The sequence below is a fragment of the Pituophis catenifer genome, unplaced genomic scaffold (assembly GCF_029215685.1).
Source record: "Pituophis catenifer annectens isolate HBS135680 unplaced genomic scaffold, rPitCat1.0.hap2 SCAF_17, whole genome shotgun sequence".
Taxonomy (NCBI): domain Eukaryota; kingdom Metazoa; phylum Chordata; class Lepidosauria; order Squamata; family Colubridae; genus Pituophis; species Pituophis catenifer.
The window spans coordinates 1,619,084-1,641,489 of record NW_027256897.1 but is presented as its reverse complement, the minus strand read 5'-3'; the positions used below and the strand labels follow the sequence as shown (position 1 = coordinate 1,641,489).

General features: G+C 45.2%; 1 protein-coding gene across 1 annotated transcript in view; it reads right to left on the bottom strand.

Annotated features, from left to right (window-relative positions):
- The window catches only part of ASS1 (argininosuccinate synthase 1), a 49,578-nt gene that overhangs the window by 5,697 nt on the left and 21,475 nt on the right, over positions 1-22,406 (bottom strand). Inside the window, exons 9-13 of the mRNA XM_070955626.1 lie at positions 19,442-19,532; positions 15,901-15,985; positions 15,101-15,165; positions 11,982-12,113; positions 2,471-2,627 (exon numbers count right to left, since the gene is read on the bottom strand). Of these exons, the coding sequence (XP_070811727.1) occupies positions 2,471-2,627; positions 11,982-12,113; positions 15,101-15,165; positions 15,901-15,985; positions 19,442-19,532 (530 nt within the window). The remainder of the gene's footprint in view (positions 1-2,470; positions 2,628-11,981; positions 12,114-15,100; positions 15,166-15,900; positions 15,986-19,441; positions 19,533-22,406) is intronic.

The following is a 22,406-nucleotide window of genomic DNA, read 5'->3' as shown; positions in this document are numbered from 1 at the left end:
AATTCTCCCTCCCCGTTTTTCAAAGGACCAGAGTGGCCGGTGGGTTGACTTGGCTAAAGAGAGATAGATTGTCTTCGACTTATAGCAGATGTCCATGTTCTAACCAATTGGTGATCTCTAACGATGGGCCCTTTTAAAAGAATGATAGAGTTGGAAGAGACTTTGGGCCAATCACCAGGAGATGGTGAGTTCTAGAACCACCTTAGGCATGAAGGCCAGCTGGGTGATATTGAGCCAATCACTAGGAGATGGTGAGTTCTAGTCCCATCTTAGGTATGAAAGCCAGCTGGATGACTTTGGGCCAATCACCAGGAGACTGTGAGTTCTAGTCCCACCTTAAACCCCCCTCCCCCCAAAAAGCAGGCTGGGTGACTTTGGGCCAATCACCAGGAGACAGTGAGCTGCGGTTTGCAAACGGGGAGACGACCGAATAAGCCCCCGTCCTGCAAAATTCAGAAGTTGCCCTTTGCACAACCAATTCTCACAAGAAGTTGTGCATTAAGCGTGCAACAGAAATCCCGCACGCTAGTTTCAACCCCAAATCGGATTGCAAACCGGATTCCGCTTCTCATCACGAAAGTTAAATTCAAACACAAAACGGAACCTTCTTCCTTTTCTGCAAACCGCAAACCCTCGTTTTTTGTTATTTTTGAAAGGGGAGAGAAAAAAGAAAAAATTAAAAAGAGAGAGAGAGAGAGAGAGACAGTTTACAATGACTTTACCTCCCCCGAAGGGCTATAGAAAAACCTCCGAGCTTTTATTTTTGCTCATCGAAGTGGTAGTGACCTGCTCTGTAATTATGTTACTTTCTACCCACTGTGCAGAGACATTTCTCGCGCGCTACATCTCTTGTGGCACCCGCTTCAGTTCCCGTGATGCCGTCACTCAAATGCTTTTCAACCCAACGATGTAGAAATCAGGAAGAAAAGAAAAATGGCTAACGACACAGTGAGAATAAATGTCCCTGGGTTTTTGTTTTTCCCCCTCCCTCTCTCTCTCTCCTTTTTCCTTTGCGCTCTTTCTTCCTTCTCCCCACCCCGCGCGCTCTCTCCCTCTCCCTCCCTCTCTCTCTTTTTAACGTTATTCATTTAATTTCGCCGCGTGAGAATGCAAACGATAATGAAAGGTTGAGATGGAATTATTAGAAACTGCTGATTTGAAGGGGGAGGAAAGTAAGATCCAGAGGGGAGAGGCATAATCTGACATTTACTCTGACTGATCTAAACTGATTTGGGTATATTTATGGCTTATAAAGCCATTTCGAAGGAGTGAAAGGGGAAACGAAGAGACAGAAATAAGAAAGAGAAGCAGACGGCACAGTATGTGTGTGTGGGTATATATATATAAGGCTGAAAGCTTAATGACGAAAAATACTTTTCACTTTTAAACAAGACCTTTGCTTAATTGTGTAGGGTTTTTTTTCCCCCCGTACCTCTTAAAGCAAAACAGAAGAAAAAGCCGAAGTTAAGAATAAATAATGTCAAGGTGAAGATTTTAGAGTTTTTAAATCTTGGGGGCATTTTTAACCACAGGATGTGCAGAAAACTCAGGGCAAATTTTAAAAATATGCTTCATTGTTCAACGTAGATTTAAACCACATAATGACAGTGGAATGCAGCAACTTGAACAGAGGGGGTCAGACAAGAAGACCTCCAAGGTCCCTTCCAACTCTGTCATTCTATATTTCATAGGTCCCCTCGCACATCTGTGCTAGTTGTTCCTGACTCTAGGGGGCGGTGCTCATCTCCGTTTCAAAGCCGAAGAGCCAGCGCTGTCCGAAGACGTCTCCGTGGTCATGTGGCCAGCATGGAGACATCAATAACTAGGAGCATTCGTTGAGTTCAAAGCACAGAAGAGTTTAGTTATTGCTACCTATGCATAAGTAGTAGAGGGACGCGGTGGCTCAGTGGCTAAGACACTGAGCTTGTCGATCGAAAGGCCGGCAGTTCAGCGGTTCAAATCCCTAGTGCTGTGTAATGGGATGAGCTCCCATGACTTGTCCCAGCTTCTGCCAACCTAGCAGTTCGAAAGTACGTAAAAAATGCAAGTAGAAAAATAGGGACCCCCTTTGGTGGGAAGGTAACAATGTTCCGTGCGCCTTTGGCGTTGAGTCATGCTGGCCACATGACCACGGAGACGTCTTCGGACAGCGCTGGCTCTTCGGCTTTGAAACGGAGATGAGCACCGCCCCCTAGAGTCGGGAACAACTAGCGCATATGTGCGAGGAGAACCTTTACCTTTACCTTTATGCATAAGTATCTGTTCAACTCAAGGTCAAAGCTAAATTGGCATTGGATGAGGGTCAATGGAATTCAAGGGAGGCTGGGCTCACTTGTGGCTGCACCATGACTCCAAACTACTGACACATTTAATGCCGCCCTCCACTTCAGTTCATCTCCTACAGATGACTTGTTGACAAACGGTTCTCCAGAAGCTTTATCACTCTGGGAATTACACTTAAGGGACTTACCTTACAAGTTCCTCATTGTACAGGGATTGGCGCGATTCCCTTCCCAAAATGTAGACGTTACCCTTCAAGACAGAGAGCTGGACTTTTCCCTCCACCAGGTCTTGGGAATGGTCGATGCAATGGCGGATGAATTCGCCTTCGGGGCTGAACCAGAAGCCTACCAATAAAGACAGAGATTGCTCTGAGCAGTAGCTTAAGGTTTCGGAAGGTCAATCTTACCTGATTCACTAGCCGTAAAACTCCAAATCCCATATTGGAATTCCGTAGGCAGCACACTCCTCTACAGGTAGTCCTCGATTTGCGTCCATTTGTTTAACGGCGATTCCAAGTTCACCACGGCGCTGAAAAATTGACTTAGGACCATCACAGCATCTTTACTGTCACACGATGGGGACTTGGCAACCAACTCGCATTTATGACGGTGGCAGGATCCTGATGTCACGTGATTGCAATTTCAGATCTTTCCAGCCAGCTTCCAACATGCACAATCAATGAGGAAAGCTGGATTCATTTAATGACCACAGGTGGGAAAAGGTCATAAGGTCAGGTCTGGTCACGTGACAACTTGCTTATCCATCATAACTCTGGACTGCCCCTGAAATTCTGGTCTTGATTGTGGTTGTAAGCCGAGAACTATCTGTATGTAACTACTCAACAGTTAAGTCCTGTTTGTATTAAAGGAACTATCTTTCCTTCCTGCTCGCCAAAGTCTAAAGTAATGGGTTCAAATTACAAGGGGAAATTTGGATTAACTTAAGAACCGCGTGATACGCTTCTGCAATGATTCACTTTACAACCGTGGCAAAAACGGTCGTAAAATTGGGCGCGACTCACTTAGCACCTGTTTTGCTTAGTGATGGAAATGCTGGTCCCAATTGTGGTCGTATGTCGAGGAGTACCTGCACAAGGTTCGAAGGGGGAAAAAAGAATCAAAGCTACCAGTTCTATACAGATGGTCTTTCTTGCCACAGTTATGTGATCGAGTGAAGTACTAACACCACTCTGCAAAGCCTTAGTAAGGCCACACCTAGAATCCTGCATCCAGTTTCGGTGGCCACACTATAAAAAAGATGCTGAGACTCTAGAAAGAGTGCAGAGAAGAGCAACCAGGAGGATGAGGGGACTGGAAGCTCAAACAGACAATGAACAGTTGCAGGAACTGGGCATGGCTAGTCTAGAGAAGAGGAAGACCAGGGGAGACAGGATAGCATCTTCCAATAATTGAGGGGCTGCCACGGAGAGGAGGGAGTCAACTTATTTTCCAAAGCACCCGAAGGCCAGACAAGGAACAATGGATGGAAACTGACCAAGGAAAGATTCAACATGGAAATAAGGAGAAATTTTCTGACAGTGAGAACAATCAACCGATGGAACAGAAGTTGCCTTCAGAAGTTGTGGGAGCTTCATCCCTGGAGGCTTTCAAGAAGAGATTGAACTGCCATTTGTCAGAAATGGTGTAGGGTCTCCTGCTTGGTCGGAGGGGGGGTTGGACTAGATGACCTACAAGGTCCCTTCCGACTCTGTTAATCTGAATCCGACTACCTGAAGCCATTCAATTCTATTGTTCCTCTTCCCAGGACCTCATCTCAGGACCCTCAAATCCAGGAGGATTATTATGATTATTACACATGTAACATTATCAAAGGCCATCTGGAGGAGACCCTGTGAAGCCCAGGGAGCCGAGGTCTTGGGGCAGATGGCGAAAGAGCAGACAAGAGCCTTCAGGTGTGCCTCACGTGGGATTATCAAAAGACGGCACAATGCAAAGGCGGAACGGGATGGCCATGTCTAATCCCCAGGAGGGAGAAGAGGAACAGGGGAGGAGGAGAGGAGAAGCCAGCCTTTTCAAAGGAGAATCTTCAAAGGGGACCCTCCCTCCCCATTCTCTCCCCAGTAATTAAGAAGCTAAATTAGAAACAGTGGCGCCTTTCAGCTTCAAACTGTCCCTTCCTCTTTTTTTCAGTTCTTCCAAAAGCAGGCACGGAGTCTCTATCACGCTGGGACATCTGTACCCATATGGTGGGGCATCTCCCCTTCCTCTCCCTTCTCAAGTAACCTTGCCCCCCCCTCCCCCATTCAAGGAACCCCCATCTCAATTTTCGCTGAACCACATAGGCCAAGCTTTGTTGCTTCTGCTGTGAGAAGCCAAGGGAGGTCAAGATACCCTACTACGCCTGCCCGATCCTCGAGTTTCATCCTCGTTCTTGGGAGATCTGGAGGACGGATAAGCCAGGGATTTAATTGCTTCCTCTAGGGAAGGGATCTTCCAATCTTCTGGGCCACGGACCGGTTAGGAATCTTGAAAGTGTCTTATGGAAGCTATCACCAAGGAGCTTTGACTTCTATGATGGTTTTTTTGGGACTGAGATACCAAACCAAGTGGATACACCGAGTTTTGAAGGCATCACATTTCATACAAAAAAGCTATAATAGGTTATCGTTTAAGGAATGACGTTAGGAATCTTGAAAGCGCCTTGGGGAAGCTTCTCGCCAAGGAACTTCAACTTCTATGATGATTTTTTTGGGACTGAGATACCAAGCCAAGTGGATACACCGAGTTTTGAAGGCATCACATTTCATACAAAAAAAGCTATCATAGCTTGTCAGGCCAGTCTGATTAGAGAGCCAGTTTGGTCTCGTGGTTAAGACAGCAGGCTACAAAACGGGAAGACCATGAGTGCTGGCTGGGGAATTCTGGGAGTTGAAGTCCACAAGTCTTAAGGGGTTTCCAAAATTGGACACCTTTGGACTGTATGGGATGGGACAGAACTGCATTTCTCCTAATTAGGACTTCAGAAGATGAAATTCGCCACCAGAAGGATGGAAAATTGAAGACTGTTTTGATGGGGTTCTACCAAAGTTTTCCAGATCTTAATCCCGACTCTTCAACCTTTGAATCTGTAATTCTGTACATTCTCCCATTTATGCTGGGTTCATTGGGGGTAGAAATGTGTACCTTTTCTGCATTCCCTAGCAGAGAAGGAAGGGACTCTGTGCCCTGGCTAAATCCAATATTTATGGAGATGTTCACAAATGGCTGTTCTGGAATTGTCCGATGACCCATTTGTTAAGGAGCAGTTGAGATCTACTCAAGCTGAGAGATCTTTTGCTTTCATTTCCTATTTTGCCCTCTTCGAAATGTTCTTCGCTCTAAGTCAACGGGATCCAACTCACGCTAGCTAGACCGATTTTGTAGATGGTGACTGAAGCAAGGTGATTATATGCACCGTGATGGAAGAATTAATGAAATAGCCACAGTGGAGGGCTGGACTGTGAAAACGTCAAATTTGCAGAAATGGCAAAACTGACATGCTTGGTGTGAAGAAACACACACAAACACTTTTCTGAGAGGCTAACTGGAAGCCTTTCAGGCTGGGGACTTTTTGCTGAAAGAAGAAAGGCCTGAAATTGTGGCTGGTGGACTCGAAGATGAAGAAAGAGGTGGATGAAATGAGGGGATGAAGATGCTACTTGGGTATCATCTAAGCTGAAGGACGAAGACTGTAATTATCTGTTAAAAAGAAAATCAGATGTTTCTTTTCATTTTTGCCTTCTTTCCTTCCTTCCTTCCTCCCTGATCTATCCATCCATCCTCCCTCCCTCCTTTCTTCTAATTCCTTTCTTCCTTTCCTCCTATCTCCCTTCCTCTTTCCCTCCCTCCCTCTTCTTTTTTTCCTTTGTTCCTCCCTCCCTCCCTCCCTCCTTCCCTCTTATCTTTCTTTATTTCCTTCTTTCCTTTCCTCTTCTTTCTTTATTCCCTTCCTTCCTTGCTTTTTCCCTCCTTCCCTTTTCCATCTCTTCCCTTCCTTCCTTCTCTTCTCTTTCCTTCTTTCCCTCCCTCCCTTCTTTTCCTCCTCTTCCCTTTCCTTCTCTTCCTCCCACCCTCCCTCCCTTCCTTCTTCCCTGATCCATCCATCCATCCTCCCTCCCTTTCTTCCTTTCCTCCTATCTTCCTCTTTTCCTCCCTTTTCTTTTTTCCATTGTTCCTCCCTCCTGCCTTCCCTCTTACCTTTCTTTTTTTCCTTCCTTCTTTCCCTTCCTTCCTTCCTCTTCTCTCTTCCTCCCTTCCCTCCCTTCCTTGCTTTTTCCTTTTCCATCTCTTTCCTTCCTTCTTTTCTCTTCTTTCCTTCCTTCCCTTTCTTCCTTGCTTTCTCCCTCTTATTTATTTATTTATTTATTTATTTATTTATTTATTTATTTATTTATTTATTTGTCTTTTGAATAGGGTGATTCCCTGCGTTTATGTCTGTAGTCAGGAGAAGTTCTATCTCTTCTCTTTTCCTCCCTCCTTCTCATCTTTTTCCCCCCCTCCTTCCTTCCTTCCTTCTTTCCTCCCTCCCTCTTTCGATTTGTCTTTATAAGGGGGCAAAGATTCCTAACAAACTACACCTTTCGAAAAAGTTATAGTCAATTGGGGCCCCCTCTTTGTCTCTGCCTCCGTCCTCCCCCACGCCCACAACAACAAGGCTCCCTGCTTTGCAACTACAAACCTCCGGCGCCCCTCCTCGGAACTGAGAAGCGGGTGGCCACACCTGTCTTAAACCTGGTGCAGGGTGGGAGCCCGAAGGGAACTGCCTTCCCCACTGCGGGTTGGAAGAGTCCTTGCAGGGGTACGAGGGAAATGACAGCTGCTAATTGCCTTAAATCCCGAGACTAGTTACAGTAATTAGGTGTTTAAGGAAGACAGGGTTACAAAAACTTCGTCTCCAGCAGGTTCCCTCTGCTGAGTGGAACTCTCTTGTCATCGGCAGTATTGTTTATTTGGATATTTTTTTAAGGAGGTGGGGGCTGTTTTCTTTTGTATCTTTTGCACGCTTTTCCTTCCAATGAAACACACACACATACGCACACACACACGTATGTTGCAGGCTGGCCTGTCACGTTACGACAGTCGATTACGAGAACGGCTAACAAGGCAGGGAGGCGCGATTCTGGATTTTGCCTAGTTTGAATGAAGCCATTTTAAGAAAGAGACTCTCCCTGCAATAGTCAGATGAACAGAATGGGAAGGGATCTTGTAGGTCATCTAGTCCAACCCCCTTCCAAGCAGGAGACCCTACACCATTTCTGACCAATGGCCGTCCGGTCTCTTCTTGAAAAGCCTCCAGGGATGAAGCTCCCACAACTTCCGAAGGCAACTTCTGTTCCATTGGGTTGATTCTTCTCACGGCCAGGAAATTCCTTCCTTATTTCCAGGTTGAGTCTCTCTTTGATCAGTTTCCATCTATTATTCCTTGTCTGGCCTTTGGGTGCTTTGGAGAATAGCTCGAGCCCCTCCTCTCTGTGGGAGCCCCTCAAATATTGGAACATGAGCCTGTCTCCCACCAGACCTGCATTCCAGCCGAGCTCCATCCCCAATTCCTGGTCCTTGAGTCCTTAAGGAATCTTTGATTCCTTAAAATCAAACTGGCTCTCGGCTCGCCTGGCAGCCTGAGGAAGGGGAGAGCAGCAAGAAGATAATAAAAATACAAATCCAATGCAGGAGGCATGCAGGAGGTTCTCCTTTTCTTTAAGGAATAACTTTGGGATAGATTCCTGAGCAAACAGGTAGCCAAGGGACAGGGGTCTAAGCGGAACATAGAATAATAGGGTCGGAAGGGACCTTGGAGGTCTTCTAGTCCAACCCCCTGCTCAGGCAGGAAACCCTATTCCATTCCAGACAAATCACTGTTCTGTCTCTTCTTGAAAACCTCCAGTGTTGGAGCACCCAACAACTTCTGGTGGCAAGGAGTTCCACCGATTAATTGTTCTCACTGTCGGTAAATTAGTTCTAGGTTGCTTCTCTCCTTGATTAGCTTCCATCCTCGGCTTCTTCCCATGGTCACGGGATCAAAATTCAGATGCCCGGCAACTGACTCATATTTATGACGGTTGCAGTATTGCCACTTTCTGACAAGCATTTGAATGGTTAATAACCATGTTGCTAGCTTAACAATGGCAGTGATTCACTCAACAACTGTGCCACGGATGGTTGTGAAACAGGGCAAAACTCCCTTAACAAATGTCTCACTTAACAGCACAAATTTTGGGCTCGGTTGTGGCCATAAATTGAGGATTACCTGTACAGGGTTGAATAAATCTTCTATACCCGCAACCTAACGGAGAGTCCTCATTCTTTGTGCCTGACAATATTCTAACTCAGTGTTAGCATTTATAATATGCTTTTTTTAAAAAAAATAAATTAAAAAAAAGAGGAAAGACCATTTGGGATCCGATTGGGAAGAGAACCCCAAATCCTATTTAAAACGGGCCTCCTTTTCCTAATTTCTGTGCAAATAAAGATCTTTCTCGTTGCTGTTTTCTTCCAACACACTTCTACTTTTTGTTCTCTATTTTTTTTTTTTCCAGTTTCCAAAACTGGCCGGAAGCCAGAAAGGTTTCACCCTGCTGACCACACACCTGCTTGAAAATGCCAGGGATAACAACCTCCTTGGCACTTGTATTTAAACACACAAGCCAGGATTTTAACTACCATTTTCAGGCATTGCCTCTAACAAAACCACTCCAGTCTCTCAGCCCCAAGATAAATTGCACAGTGCCCCGATGTGGGCTGACTCTACATAGCAAAATTCCCATCAGCAAGAAACGTAAGAGTGGATAATTAATAGCTACGCACCGGCCCCCAAATGGGTGGAGTGGGTGCTTAAACCCACTCACAGCTAGACAATCTGATTTGTGAATTCTCCCTTCCAACGTATTTTACAGAGCATGGCACTGGACAGCCTGTTGGAAAACATAATTATTATTTTTTTTAGTTTTGCTTAGTTGTTGTTTGTTCTTTCTTTCTTCTTTCTTTCTTTCTTTCTTTCTTTCTTTCTTTCTTTCTTTCTTTCTTTCTTTCCTTTCTTCTTTCTTTCTTTCTTTCTTTCTTTCTTTCTTTCTTTCTTTCTTTCTTTCTTTCTTTCTTTCTTTCTATAAAGGAGTATGTTTGGAGCTCAGATTTGAAATGAGTGGTCATTTTCTTCCAGTTTCATGACCCAACTAGGTAACATTATCAGTGCTGGAAGGGAGTGGGGTTTGCAGGGAGAGGAGGAGGACTGTAGGGTCCTTGATGCTTCCTGAACTTGGTGGTTTTCTGGCAGACACTTCATTACCCAAACTAGGTAAGATCATCAGTGCTAGTAGTAGGACTGGTGATGTTACCTAGTTGGGTAATGAAATGCCTGCCAGAAAACCACCAAGCTCAGAGAGCAACAAGGACCCCTCCTTCTCTATAGGGTTTCCTTTTTGTCTTTTTCCTCCTCCCCCAGCCTCGAACAGTTTCCTAACTATTAAAGTATTAATCTTAATACGAGTTAAAACTAAAACTATTAAAACAGATTCTCCTCCCCCCCAAATATGTTTTTTGAAGATAAAATTATTTTAGGTTTATTTTTTTCAAAATAGGTAAGCTTTTGTGCAATGGTTATGCATGCTTATATTGTTCTTTAGGGTATGTTTAGGCCATTGTGTGTGTGTATGTGAGTTTGTGTGTTAGTTAAAAGTCCAGAATCTGAAAGGAATTAAAGCAGGCATGGAAATAACTTCAAGAGGGGGGAGAAATCTGCCTAACAAACCCGTTCCACCGTTGCGGAGTGTTGGAGAAAAAGAGAATTTCAGCACCCCGGAGAGCTCCCGCAAAAAAATAGAAATGGCCCCCCAGTTCAATCAACTCAGATCTACTTTGCTAGCAACGTTCTGGAAGAAATTTTTAAAAATGCCACCTTTTTAAAACGCCCTCCACTCCTCTTAAGCCAACATCCCTCCAGATGTGGCTCCAATCCCACTGCCTGTATCCCTCTCTTCGACAAATGCCCTCTAGCACGGCTGGCAATTCGACACCACGCCTTCCGGGAAGGCAACTATGGGAAACCAAGTTCTTCATACTGCCGTCAAGGAAAATAGGTACACCTGTCCGTGACGTTCCAGGGAGCCTAGGTTAGCGCAAGGTTGTTCCTTAACATGCCAAAGAGGCCTGAGAAACATCCCCTTGGACTGTAGAGTAAATGGTGGGCATGGCTAGCCTTCCCGAGCGTCACAAAACGGAGCAGCCAGAGTTGGCACTGTTCGTCAGGACGTTTCCTTTCCGAAGGCAATCGGAGAGAGGTTGCAATAACGTTGGCCTTTGCCCGTAGGGTCAGAACATCAGAATAACAGAGTTGGAAGGGACTTTGGAGGTCTTCTAGCTCACCCCGCCTGCTCAAGCAGGAGACCCTATACCAGTGATGGTGAAACTTTTTGGCACTGAGTGCCACAGCAGAGACCCAAAAACCAGCTGACCAGCGGGAGGTGCGCACACATGCGTGGCGAAGCTGAGCTGGGGTGACGGCTCGCGTGCCTGCAGAGAGGGGTCTGCGTGCCACCTGCGGCACACGTGCCAGAGGTTCACCATCACGGCCCTATGCCCATTCCAGACAGATGGTTGTCCAGTCTCTTTTTGGAAAAACCTCCAATGGCAGATCACTCATTGCTCCTGACAAAGGTTCTGTTAATGTAGCACTACAATAAAGAATTCATTTATCTGGTCCACCCGGTAAGAAAATTATCTTGGCAGTCAGGAGGTAGGGCTGTAGACTAGGCAGTGGGCAGATAAGAGGCAGTTGAGCCTGGAGAAGGGAAAGGGGTGCGGCAGACATCTCAAAAGAGACCCTCCCTAGTTTCTTGGGTTGTAAAGATTGGGGGGGAGAGGTACTTTCAGACATGATCTTGGGAGTCCGGAAGAAGAGTTATACACTAAAACAATGCTCAGATAAGAGGCAGCTGAGCCCCAAGAAGGAAAAGGGATGTGGCAAGCATCTCAGAAGGGACCCTCCCTAGTTTCTTGGGCTGTAAAGATAAGGTGGGGGAGAGAGGTACTTTCAGACATGACCTTGGGAGTCCGGAAGAAGAGTTATAGACTAAAACAACTGTCAGATAAGAGACAGCTGAGCCCCAAGAAAGAAAAGGGATGTGGCAAGCATCTCAGAAGGGACCCTCCCTAGTTTCTTGGGCTGTAAAGATGAGGTGGGAGAGAGGGACGTACTTTCAGACTTACAAGATTCCGTTACAATAACCTTATGATAAAGATAGAATTAGCATTTGGGGTGTGCTTCTGGTCTGAACTGAAAGTAGTCCTCAACTCACAACCACAACTGACCCCAACATTTCTGAGGCTAAGCGAGTTAAGTGGAACTTTGCCCCATTTTACAACAGTTGTTCAGTGAATGACTGCAGTCGTTAAGTGAGTAAAACACGGTTGTTAAGTGTGAATCCGGCTTCCCCATTTGACTTCGCTTGTCAGAAGGTCGCAAAAGGGGGATCACGTGACACCCCCCCAGGGACGCTGCGACCGTCATAAATATGAGTCCATTGCCAAGCGTCTGCATTTGGATCACGTGACCCGGGGGGATGCCGCGACGGTCGTAAGTGCAAAAAACGGCCCTATGTCACTTTGTTTCAGCGCCGTCGTAACTTTGAAGAGTTCCTACAACGGAACTGTTGTCCGTGTTGTCAGGAACGGCGGTAGGTAGGCCGACCCGAAGTCGCTACGTACCGTTGTACACCAGCTCGGCGAACCTGGTGGCCAGTCCTCGCTTGATGTTGCGCACTTCGCGGTCGGCGGTGAAGGCCTCGAGGTCTAAATGAGCACGGTGGAGGAGGGTTCCCGCCGGAGTCTCATAGATACCTAGCCATTTCATCCGCGGAGGAGAGTGAGGGGGGAGTGAGGGGGGAGAAGAGAAAGCCAGAGAGAGGGGAGAGAGAGAGATAGAGAGAGCGAGGAGGAGGAGGAGGGAAAAAAAAGAAAGAAAGAGTGAGGCCTAAAACTGTCACGAAATGACACGAAATAATGATCTGCTTGACAAGAAGGAAACGCCGTCGCCGGCTCTATTCAGTCTCAGCTTGCCATAAAACGCGACTGTCATTACAACCCCGCTGAGGCCGAGACAGTCCACTCCGCACCTCGCGGAGAAAATTTCTAGATTCCTCTTTGGGAAGAAACGCTCCGACTAGGCGAAATGACAGGGTTGAGGAAGGCGATTTTCCCACCGATGGTCGCCCACCAATCTGAGCCTGAAAACCTATAATTAAACAACCACGCAGGGCAGAATCATGGGGGTCTTGGGGGGGGAGGAAAGAAATTCCCTGTCATCTCTCTTCCTTCCTTCCCCCCCCTCCCCCCCCACCCACCCACTCCCCTTAACTCTTCCAACAAACAAGAAAAGGGTAAGCAGCAAGGATGGAAAACAGCCGAATCGCTAAAGGAACGGTCGTAAGTTGAGGATGACCTGCCTGTAACTACATGGAGTGTGAGTAAGTTGTGTGTGTGTGTGTGTGTGTTTACTTTGTTCGATTGTGTTCTCATCGTAGGCTCAATAAATAAGCACCCAAAATGTGATCACATGGCAGCTGGGAGAAGGTGCAGCCCTCAGAACTTTGAATCCAAGTTATGACGACTACCTTTCGGGGGTGATCGGTCATCACGTCAAACGGTCGCTAAACGAGGACAACCTGTATTCTTTGCCACCCTCCAATAGCGATATGAAACCTCAGAGGTGACTTAAAAAACAAAAAGGCAGAGTGGCAAGAATTGCTCTGTCGGAAAATTATATCTATATCTATATCTATATCTATATCTATATCTATATCTATATCTATATCTATATCTATATCTATATCTATATATCATCTATCTATCCATCCATCATCCATCCATCCATCCATCCATCCATCCATCCATCATCTCTCTCTCTCTCTCTCTCTCTCTCTCTCTCTCTCATCTATCTATCTATCTATCTATCTATCTATCTATCTATCTATCTATCTATCTATCTATCTATCATCTATCTATCAATCTATCTATCTATCCGTCCATCCATCCATCCATCATATCTATCTATCTATCTATCTATCTATCTATCTATCTATCTATCTATCTATCTATCTATCTATCTATCTATCCAACCATCCATCCATCCATTCATCCATCATATCTATCTATCTATCTATCTATCTATCTATCTATCTATCTATCTATCTATCTATCTATCTATCTATCTATCTATCTATCCAACCATCCATCCATCCATTCATCCATCATATCTATCTATCTATCTATCTATCTATCTATCTATCTATCTATCTATCTATCTATCTATCTATCTATCTATCTATCTATCCATCCATCCATCCATCCATCCATCCATCCATCCATCCATCCATCATATCTATCTATCTATCTATCCATCTATCTATAGTATATTCCTCTGGTGATGTTAAAGTTAATTTAGACTGATAAAAAGCTGGTGTTTTAGCATCAAATTGGTGTCTAAGCATTCCTTCAGTTTTTCCTCTCCTTTACGCATCTCCAACTTCCCCCCACCCTCACTCCCCTACCAGTAATTTTACTCAGGAAAAATAAATGAAAATACAAGACACCTCTTTTCCCATCTTCCTCCCTCTTTCTTTCTCTCTCTCTCAAATATTTTTGCTCGATCGGTGACAGGAAGTCCAAAGCTCAAAAAGATGGCAGTTCGGAAGCAAAGTAATATTTTGGATATATATATATATTTTTAAAACTCTCTTCCCGTCTCCCCTGACAGTCAAAGTGCAAATCGCAGCCGGAGGAAAGCAGCAAATGATAGATGGCCTTTCCCGTGTTACTATGCAAAAGACAAGAGAAAAGTGTCACGCTGTCACTTGGTGTGTCAACTACATTTCTCGGTGTTTATAGTAGAAAAGACAGGGGTGTCAGGAGGCAAAGCTCAGTATATTTCAATCGGGCTGTAATTGCTGCTAGGAAAGATTGAAGTGAGAGAGAGAAAGAAGTGGACTGGGAATGGAGGAACTACACGTATTTAGTTCCAGACAATGATGGCTACTTAAAATTTTCTAATTGGTAATGGGTCCACTTAACTTCCACTGAGATATTGCAATGATCTCGGCACGTCCATGGTCCAGTTTTGAACACGAGCCATCAAATTTAAAGACAGCCTGTTTGCCAGCCAGAGTATATATTGGTTGGTTAAGGTTCCCATGAACCACAGATTCATTAAAGCCACTCCGGGTTTGGATGTTGTATGAACCCAAACTACAGTATATGGTTAATCCATAGTTAATGTGTCCTACACAACCAGCGAGTCCCTTGGACTGCAAGGCGATCCAACTGGTCAGTCTTAGAGGAAATCAACCCTGACTGCTCTTTAGAAGGCTGGATCCTGAAGAGGAAACTCAAATCCTTTGGCCACCTAATGAGAAGGAAGGACTCACTAATGCTGGGAACGATGGAGGGCAAAAGAAGAAGGGGACGGCAGAGAACGAGGTGGCTGGATGGAGTCACTGACGCAGTCAGCGTGAGCTTAAATGGACTCCGGGGGATGGTAGAGGACAGGAAGGCCTGGAGGAATGTTGTCCATGGAGTCATGATGGGTCGGACACAACTTCACAACTAACAACAACACAACCAGAACAAGAGATTGTTTGATGAAGCTATAGATTGGGGCTCTCCAAAGCTTGCCAACTTTAAGACTTGTGGACTTCAACTCCCAGAATTCTTTAAGTCTTAACAAGTCTTAAAGTTGGAAAGTTTGGAGACCCTTGCTATAGATTACGTATTACATAAATACAGCATTACAGCACTGGAAATGTCCATAAAAGACAACTATTCTCTCTTACCTCTTGACTTCATCCCAATAAACCGATTCTCCACAATGTCGATACGCCCAACACCATGCTTGCCACTGAAGGGACAAAGTAAACGAGAGATGTTGGCTATATTTTTGGGGGGTTAGCTACATAACAAGGGAGCAACATACATGAGTCAAAACTCAAAGGATGAATAGAATAACAGAGTTGGAAGGGACCTTGGAGGTCTTCTAGTCCAACCCCCTGCCCAGGCAGGAAACCCTACACCACTTCAGACAAATGGTTATCCAACCTCTTCTTAAAAACTTCCAGTGTTGGAGCATTTACAACTTCTGGAGGCAAGCTGTTCCACTGATTAATTGTTCTAAGTGTCAGGAAGTTTCTCCTTAGTTCTACGTTGCTTCTCTCCTTGATTAGTTTCCACCCATTGCTTCTTATCCTGCCCTCAGGTGCTTTGGGGAATAGTTTGACTCCTTCTTCTTTGGGGCAGCCCCTGAGATATTGGAAGACTGCTATCATGTCTTCCCTCGTCCTTCCTTTCATCAAACTAGACATACCCAGTTCCTGCAACTGTTCTTTATATAACCATTGAGCCAAGGTGGCGCAGTGGTTAGGGTGCAGTACTGCAGCTACTTCAGCTGACTGCTAGTTCAGCGGATCAAATCTCAGCGGTTCAAGGTTGACTCAGCCTTCCATCCTTCCGAGGTGGGTAAAATGAGAACCCATCTGTTTACATAACAGATTCCTGAAAATTAACCAACTCCTGCGCTGTCAATCAGTCTAGCTAAATATTGCTCGGATTTGGGAGGTGGGGAGGGGGAAATACTTACGCAATTTCATTCAGGTAAATGAAGAGTTCCAGAGATGTATGGTAAACAGCCCCATCCTTCATATTTGTGACTTTCACAGGGACCCCTGCCAGGACAGGAAAAAAAAAAGGAAAACCTAGATTATTCTGGGATCCTTGGTGCTCTGAACTCGGCTGTTTCCTTGCAAACGTTTCATGACCCAATTAGGCAACGTCATCAGTGCTGTAAGTACGGGGTTTGTTTATATACAGAAGCCACATAGGGCCCGTACAGTTATATGGGGGTTTGCTGCCTATATAAACAGAGAGCAAATGCCACTCCCTTCTAGCACTGATGATGTTACCACATTGGGTCATAAAACGTCTGCAAGAAAACAACCCAGCTCAGAGAACACCAGGATGAGGAGGAGTCTCCTCCTCCTCCTCCTCCTCCTCCTCCTCCTCCTCCTCCTCCTCCTCCTCCTCCTCCTCCTCTCCACAAACCCTACTCCCTTCTATACTGATGATGTTCCCTAGTTGGGTCATGAAACGTCTGCAAGAAAGCAACCAAGCTCAGAGACCACCAAGGACCCCACAGTTCAACCCTGAGCTACAGAAGAACCTCTTCTCTTGCAAACCTACTTTAGCATGGCCCAAAGTGGGAGGAGGCTGGGGGTCTGGCACACCGAGGGGGGGCACATTTCACTCATTTTTGGGAGGTGTCAGTAAGGCAGAGAACCCAGGCCCGGAATCTCCTGATTAACGTCAAGAGTGCCTCTTGAAAACCTCCCTCCGAAGCTGTTAAATAGATGTGACAGATACGAACTCCAAATAACGTCTCACAAAAGTGTGGCTAAGCAGCTTTGCTCCAAAGGCATTTAAATAGATTTGGGGGTACATAGGGGAGAGGCGGGAGAGAGAGAGAGAGAGAGAGAGAGAGAAAGAGAGGGAGGGAGGGGGAGAGAGAGTGGGGGGAGAGAGAGAGAAAGAGAAGGAGTGACAGAAAGAGAGAGAGAGAAAGAGAGGGAGAGAAAAAGAGGGAGAGACAGAGATGGAGAGAAAGAAAAAGAGGGGGAGAGGGAGAGAAAAAGAAAGGGAGAGACAGGGAGAAAAAGAGGGAGAGACAGAGGGAGAGAGAGAGAAAGAGAGAGAGAAAGAGAGAAAGAAAAAGAGAAAGAGAGAAAAAAAGAAAGAAAGAGAGAGAGAGAGAGATAGGGAGAAAAAGAGGGAGAGACAGAGACAGAGAGAGAGAAAGAGAGAGAGAGAGAAAGAAAAAGTGAGAGTGAGAGAGAGAAAGAGAGGGAGAAAAAAAGAGGGAGAGAGAGAGAAAGAGAAAGAAAGAGAAAGAGAGACCCTCGTACATTATGAAACTGGATAAATCTCCAGAGAAAAGAGAGTTGGGTTGGGGGGGGTAAAAAAAATGCATCAATACCCCCACCACCACCCCACTTCCATCTACCACCAACCCTTCTCACACACCCTATCGCTGCCTTTTTTTAATTTTTTTAAGTGCGGGGCAGGGTGTGGGGGAGAGAAAGAGAGATGGAAACGGTAGCAAACTCTCCGGCTAATTAAATTTCATGCTTCATCATTGTTTGACGAAGGCGCACCTTCTGTTCCACCAGTCGCGGGGGCCCCCGGATCAGCTGAAAAGGGGGGGGGGGAGGAGGATGAAGAGGGGTGTCTCTCTCTCTCTCTCTCTCTCTCTCCCCCATCCCACCCCTCCCACCCCACCCCGGACCTGCCACCCACAGCCCCTGTAATGGCTCGACGGACAAATCCTATCTATGTTCTTAGTTATCCGCCTGCCAGGGCTGAATAGGGCCGTCTCCCGGGTCCCATTGTAACTTGGGGATGAGGGATGGCTCCATGAATTAATTATCACACCTTTCTCTTTCGGTGACAAGCAAGGGAAGGTGGGGGGGGGGGAAAGAGGGGTACCCCGACAGGGAAGGAGGACGGTGGCCGCCCAAAGAAAAAAAAAGAAAGAAAGACACGGCCTCCACGCCTCCCCCCCCAATCCCTTCTCAAGCAGGATGAAATGAGCAATAAATGTATACGGAAACAAGGCAGCTGGGGGGGAAATGCCACAAAAGCTGACGGAAAAAGGAGCCCTTTGCGGCTAATCTGTCTTCCATCTGCCCTCCTTATTTCCATAGAAGGCTTTACTTGGGGCTAATCAGTCCTCAATAGCTGCTTTTCTAGTCCTCATGACAAATCCTGCTGCGTCTGGAGAAAAAAAATACCCCCCTTCAAAAAACAGGGATATTTTTAAAAAAAATTAACTTTGCAAAGAAAGAAGGGAGGGAAGGAAGGAGGGGGACGAAAAGTGGGCTACCAGGCGTGAGAGTTTATCAATTTGGTTGTAAATGACGATTAAATAGAAGTGTCCCCCGGCAATAATGAGCCTTAAATCTCATTTGGATGGATGGATGGATGGATGGATGGATGGATGGATGGGGTGGGAGTGGGGAAGCGACCCTCCTTAGCTCATCTGCTTCGCTTGTGTGGAATTGCCAGCTTTCCTGGGGCCATTTGATGCCGGCCGGCCCCGGACGAAGGAGGAGAACGGGGGGCATTGTGTGCCAAAGCTGCTTATCCCTTTGAGAAGAGTTAATAATTAGATTAGGACTTCAAATAAATTAACTAAGAGGTTGGAGTGAGAGAATGGAAGCGCAGGCTAAAGAGAGAGAGAGAGGGAGGGAGAGAGAAGTGGGAGGAAAAGGTTTGTGGATACAAGCTCCTTAACCTGAGATTGAATGGAGGTTGCATCATAAAAGCTGCCCAAATCTTGGTTTGTGTTGCGTGCTAAACGGACGCGCACCCAGAAAGGAAGAAAAGTAACATAATTTAGCACTTCTGCGAGGTTCGTGAAGGGATCGGATCGCGTGCCGACCAAGTTATACGTCTTTGATTCTCTAAATACCCATCATCAACTATTCAACAAACCTCCCTGAGTTATCTTAGCCTGGGGGTGGGCTATTTATTTCTGACTTTATTGAGTGTGTCTGTAACACTGGAAAGTATTAAAGGGGACAAACTGTGCAAACATTCTTGGGGATGAACAGGTGGTGTTTGGAAGGCAGAAGAATGTTTGAGCTGGGATTTTGGGTGGGAAAATAGACATCAAAGCTCGTGTCTTGCTATCAATTTATTTGGGTGTGGTTTTTTTTTTTTAATTTATTAAATTTGTTCTAGTCCTCGATTTATGACCAACAATTGAGCCCAACGTTTCTGGGAGACGGTGGTTCAGTGAGTTTTGTCCCATTTTACGATGGTCGTTGAGCGCATCACGGCGGCGGTTAAGTTAGTAAGACGGTTGTTAAACGAATCTGGCTTTTTCCGTGGATTTGGCTCGTCAGAAGGTCATCAAATGTGACCCCGGGATGTTGCGACGGTCATAAATACGGGTCACTTGCCAAGTGCCTGACTTTGAATGACATGACCATGGGGATGATGCTACGGTCGTAAGTGTGAAAAACGGTCCTAAGCCACTTTTTCCAGTGCAGTTGTAAGTTCAAACGGTCACTAAGCAAATGCTTGTAAATCAAGGATCGCCCGTATTACGGCGAGAATCTCCTTACCTTTCTTGAATTCAATCTCTAAGGTATCCGGACAATCTGGAGCTGTGGCAGGGTCCCTGGTCTTTTTGTAGATGGCTGAAGGAGGGTGATTCTAAAAGAGGGAAAATCAAAGAAAAATGAAATAATGGGGTACTTTTTTCCAAATGCTCCACAAATAAAGACCTACAGGTAATCTTCGATATACGACTGTAATGGAGCCTGGAATTTCTGTTGTAAGTCATAATGGTTATAAGACAAGACAAGCACGTGAGCAGCCCAATTCTACGACCTTTTTTTTTTGTGGTGGTCGTAAAGTGAATCCATCCATTCCTACGGGCGTTTTTTATTTTATTTATTATTTATTTTATTTTATTAAATTTCTATACCGCCCTTCTCCCGAAGGACTCAGGTCGGTGAACAGCCAGAGGATAAAACACAGAGATACAAAATTTAAAATAGATTAAAACAAATTAAATAATTTAGGCTGAATTTTAAAATACCCCATAATTAAACAGATTAAAATTTGTGTTTAAAATTTAAATTTAAAAAGGAGAAGATTTAGGCCAGGCCAGCTTGATGAAATAAAAACGTTTTAAGCGCGCGACAGAAGGTGCGAAGATCCGGGATCCTCCGTATCTCCGGGGGGAGCTCGTTCCAGATCGTAGGTGCCCCCACAGAGAAGGCTCTCCCCCTTCCTTCCTTTTTGAAGGAAAACAGCCCCAAAGGCCAGAAACAGTTGTAAATTGCTGTCGTGTGACAGTGGAATGCAGCAGCAGATGGGGGTCAGACTAGGAGACCTCCAAGGTCCCTTCCCACTCTCTTACTGTTACCTCCAGAGTCCCTTCCGACTCTGTCATTCTGTATTCCATAGGTGAAGGTAAAGGTTCCCCTCGCACATACGTGATAGTTGTTCCTGACTCTAGGGGGCGGTGCTCATCTCCGTTTCAAAGCCGAAGAGCCAGCGCTGTCCGAAGACGTCTCCCTGGTCAGGTGGCCGGCATGACTCAATGCCAAAGGCGCACGGAACGCTCTTCCCTTCCCACCAAAGGTGGTCCCTATTTTTCTACTTCCATTTTTTACCTGCTTTCGAACTGCTAGGTTGGCAGAAGCTGGGACAAGTCACGGGAGCTCACCCCGTTAACGCGGCACTAGGGATTCGAACCGCTGAACTGCCGACCCTTTCGATCGGCAAGCTCAGCGTCTTAGCCACTGAGCCACCGCGTCCCAAATTCCATAAACCGGCCTTAAAAGTGAGCTGGTTGCTAATGGCCAAAATGCAGTCGTGGGGCTAAACATGGTTAGGACTGAGTCTTAAGTATCTTTTAACTTAGAACAGCTGTTAAAGGAGCACTACCTGTATTCAAGGTATAAACAAACTTTGGGAAAAGTTCAGAGAAGAGCAACGAAGAGGATCAAAGGCCTGGAGACTAAAAGACTGCAGGATTTGGGTTTGGCTAGTCTAAAGAAAAGAAGAATTAGGGGTGACATGAGAGCAGTCTTCCAGAATTTGAGGGGCTGCCCCAAAGAAGATGATTGTTTGGGCTAAAAACTTTGGATACACCACAGAATTAGACAAGTGGCAGAAATTGTGGGATAGAAATATTACATTGACGATGTCAACTGCATATAAGGGAAACTTGTATAAAACGTTTTACAGATGGCACTTTGCACCAGCAAGACTGGCAAACATGTTTAAAGACAGATCGGATAAATGTTGGAAATGTAATCAAACATCTGGTTCATATTCTCACATGTGGTGGACATGCCCAAGAGCGAGAAAATATTGGACAAAAATATACATGTTGCTGGAAAAAATTGATAAAACTACATATAGATCTGAAACCAGAGATATCTTTGCTGGTCATTCTACCAGAAAAATATGATAATAAGACTGCATATTTGATTTTGCATATATTGTATGCAGAATTGTATTTGTGCAACAATGGAAAAGTGATGAGACTCCGCCTGAGGAGAATGTAATTAAAAAAATATTAGACTGTGCAGAATAGATTAACACTTGCTATTAAGGATAAAGAAGAAACTGAATATTTTTTGATGTGGGACACATTTTATCAATGGCTAGATAATAGAAACAGAAGTTAGAAAGGAAGAGATATAAAGGGAGGAAATAGTATAGCGGAGAGTCGTTAAAGAAGACAATGTTAAATGTTAAGCATTAAGGTTATTATATCATAATGTTATTATATTATTAATATGATGGTGATGACTAAATATAATGAAGATGTATAAATACGACTATCAAAATATAATTGTACCCAGAATACACTCTGTTTGATGAAAATGGAGTGTTATATAAATAAAAGAAATAAAATGTGGGAGAGAGAAAAAGCATTCTAATTGCAATAGCTACCTTCACTGTGGTCCATGACCAGCATTATCTGAGATAGACTGCCTTACTCTCTGGAGGCTCGACCTGTGCTTTTCTTTGCACCCTAGCCAAACTAAACTTCCCCCCTCCGATCCCCATCTTTTCAGATTTCCCCCCCTTCCCCACCCCAGAACGGCCTTTAAATTTGAGCCAAGCTGAGATTTTTAAAAAAAGAAAGAAAAGAAGAACTCTGCACGAGTTTTGCCTCCTTTGCAAAAAAAAAAAAAAAGGGGGGGGAATGAAAGAGTCCGCGAACAAAGGGCTAGTGCCAAATCAGTCCATTTATTTTCCCTTCAACTTGATCTCATCTCCTTCTTCGACGCCCCCCACAGCTGGAGACAGATAGCTCTCGAAGGAAAAGTCAGACCAGGGGTGGGGTGGGGGAGAGAGAAAAAAATGTGATTTTCACCCCACCTCTATTTCTTTCTTTCTTTCTTTTTTTTTTTGCAAGGTGGTCTTTCTTTCTTTCTTTTTTTTTTTGCAAGGTGGCAAAGAACGGCGAGAGATAGAGGGAGGGAGGGAGAGAGAGAGAGAGAGAGAGAGAAATGGGGGGTTCATTCTGCATTGACCGAAAAACTAATAACTATTCTTGACCTC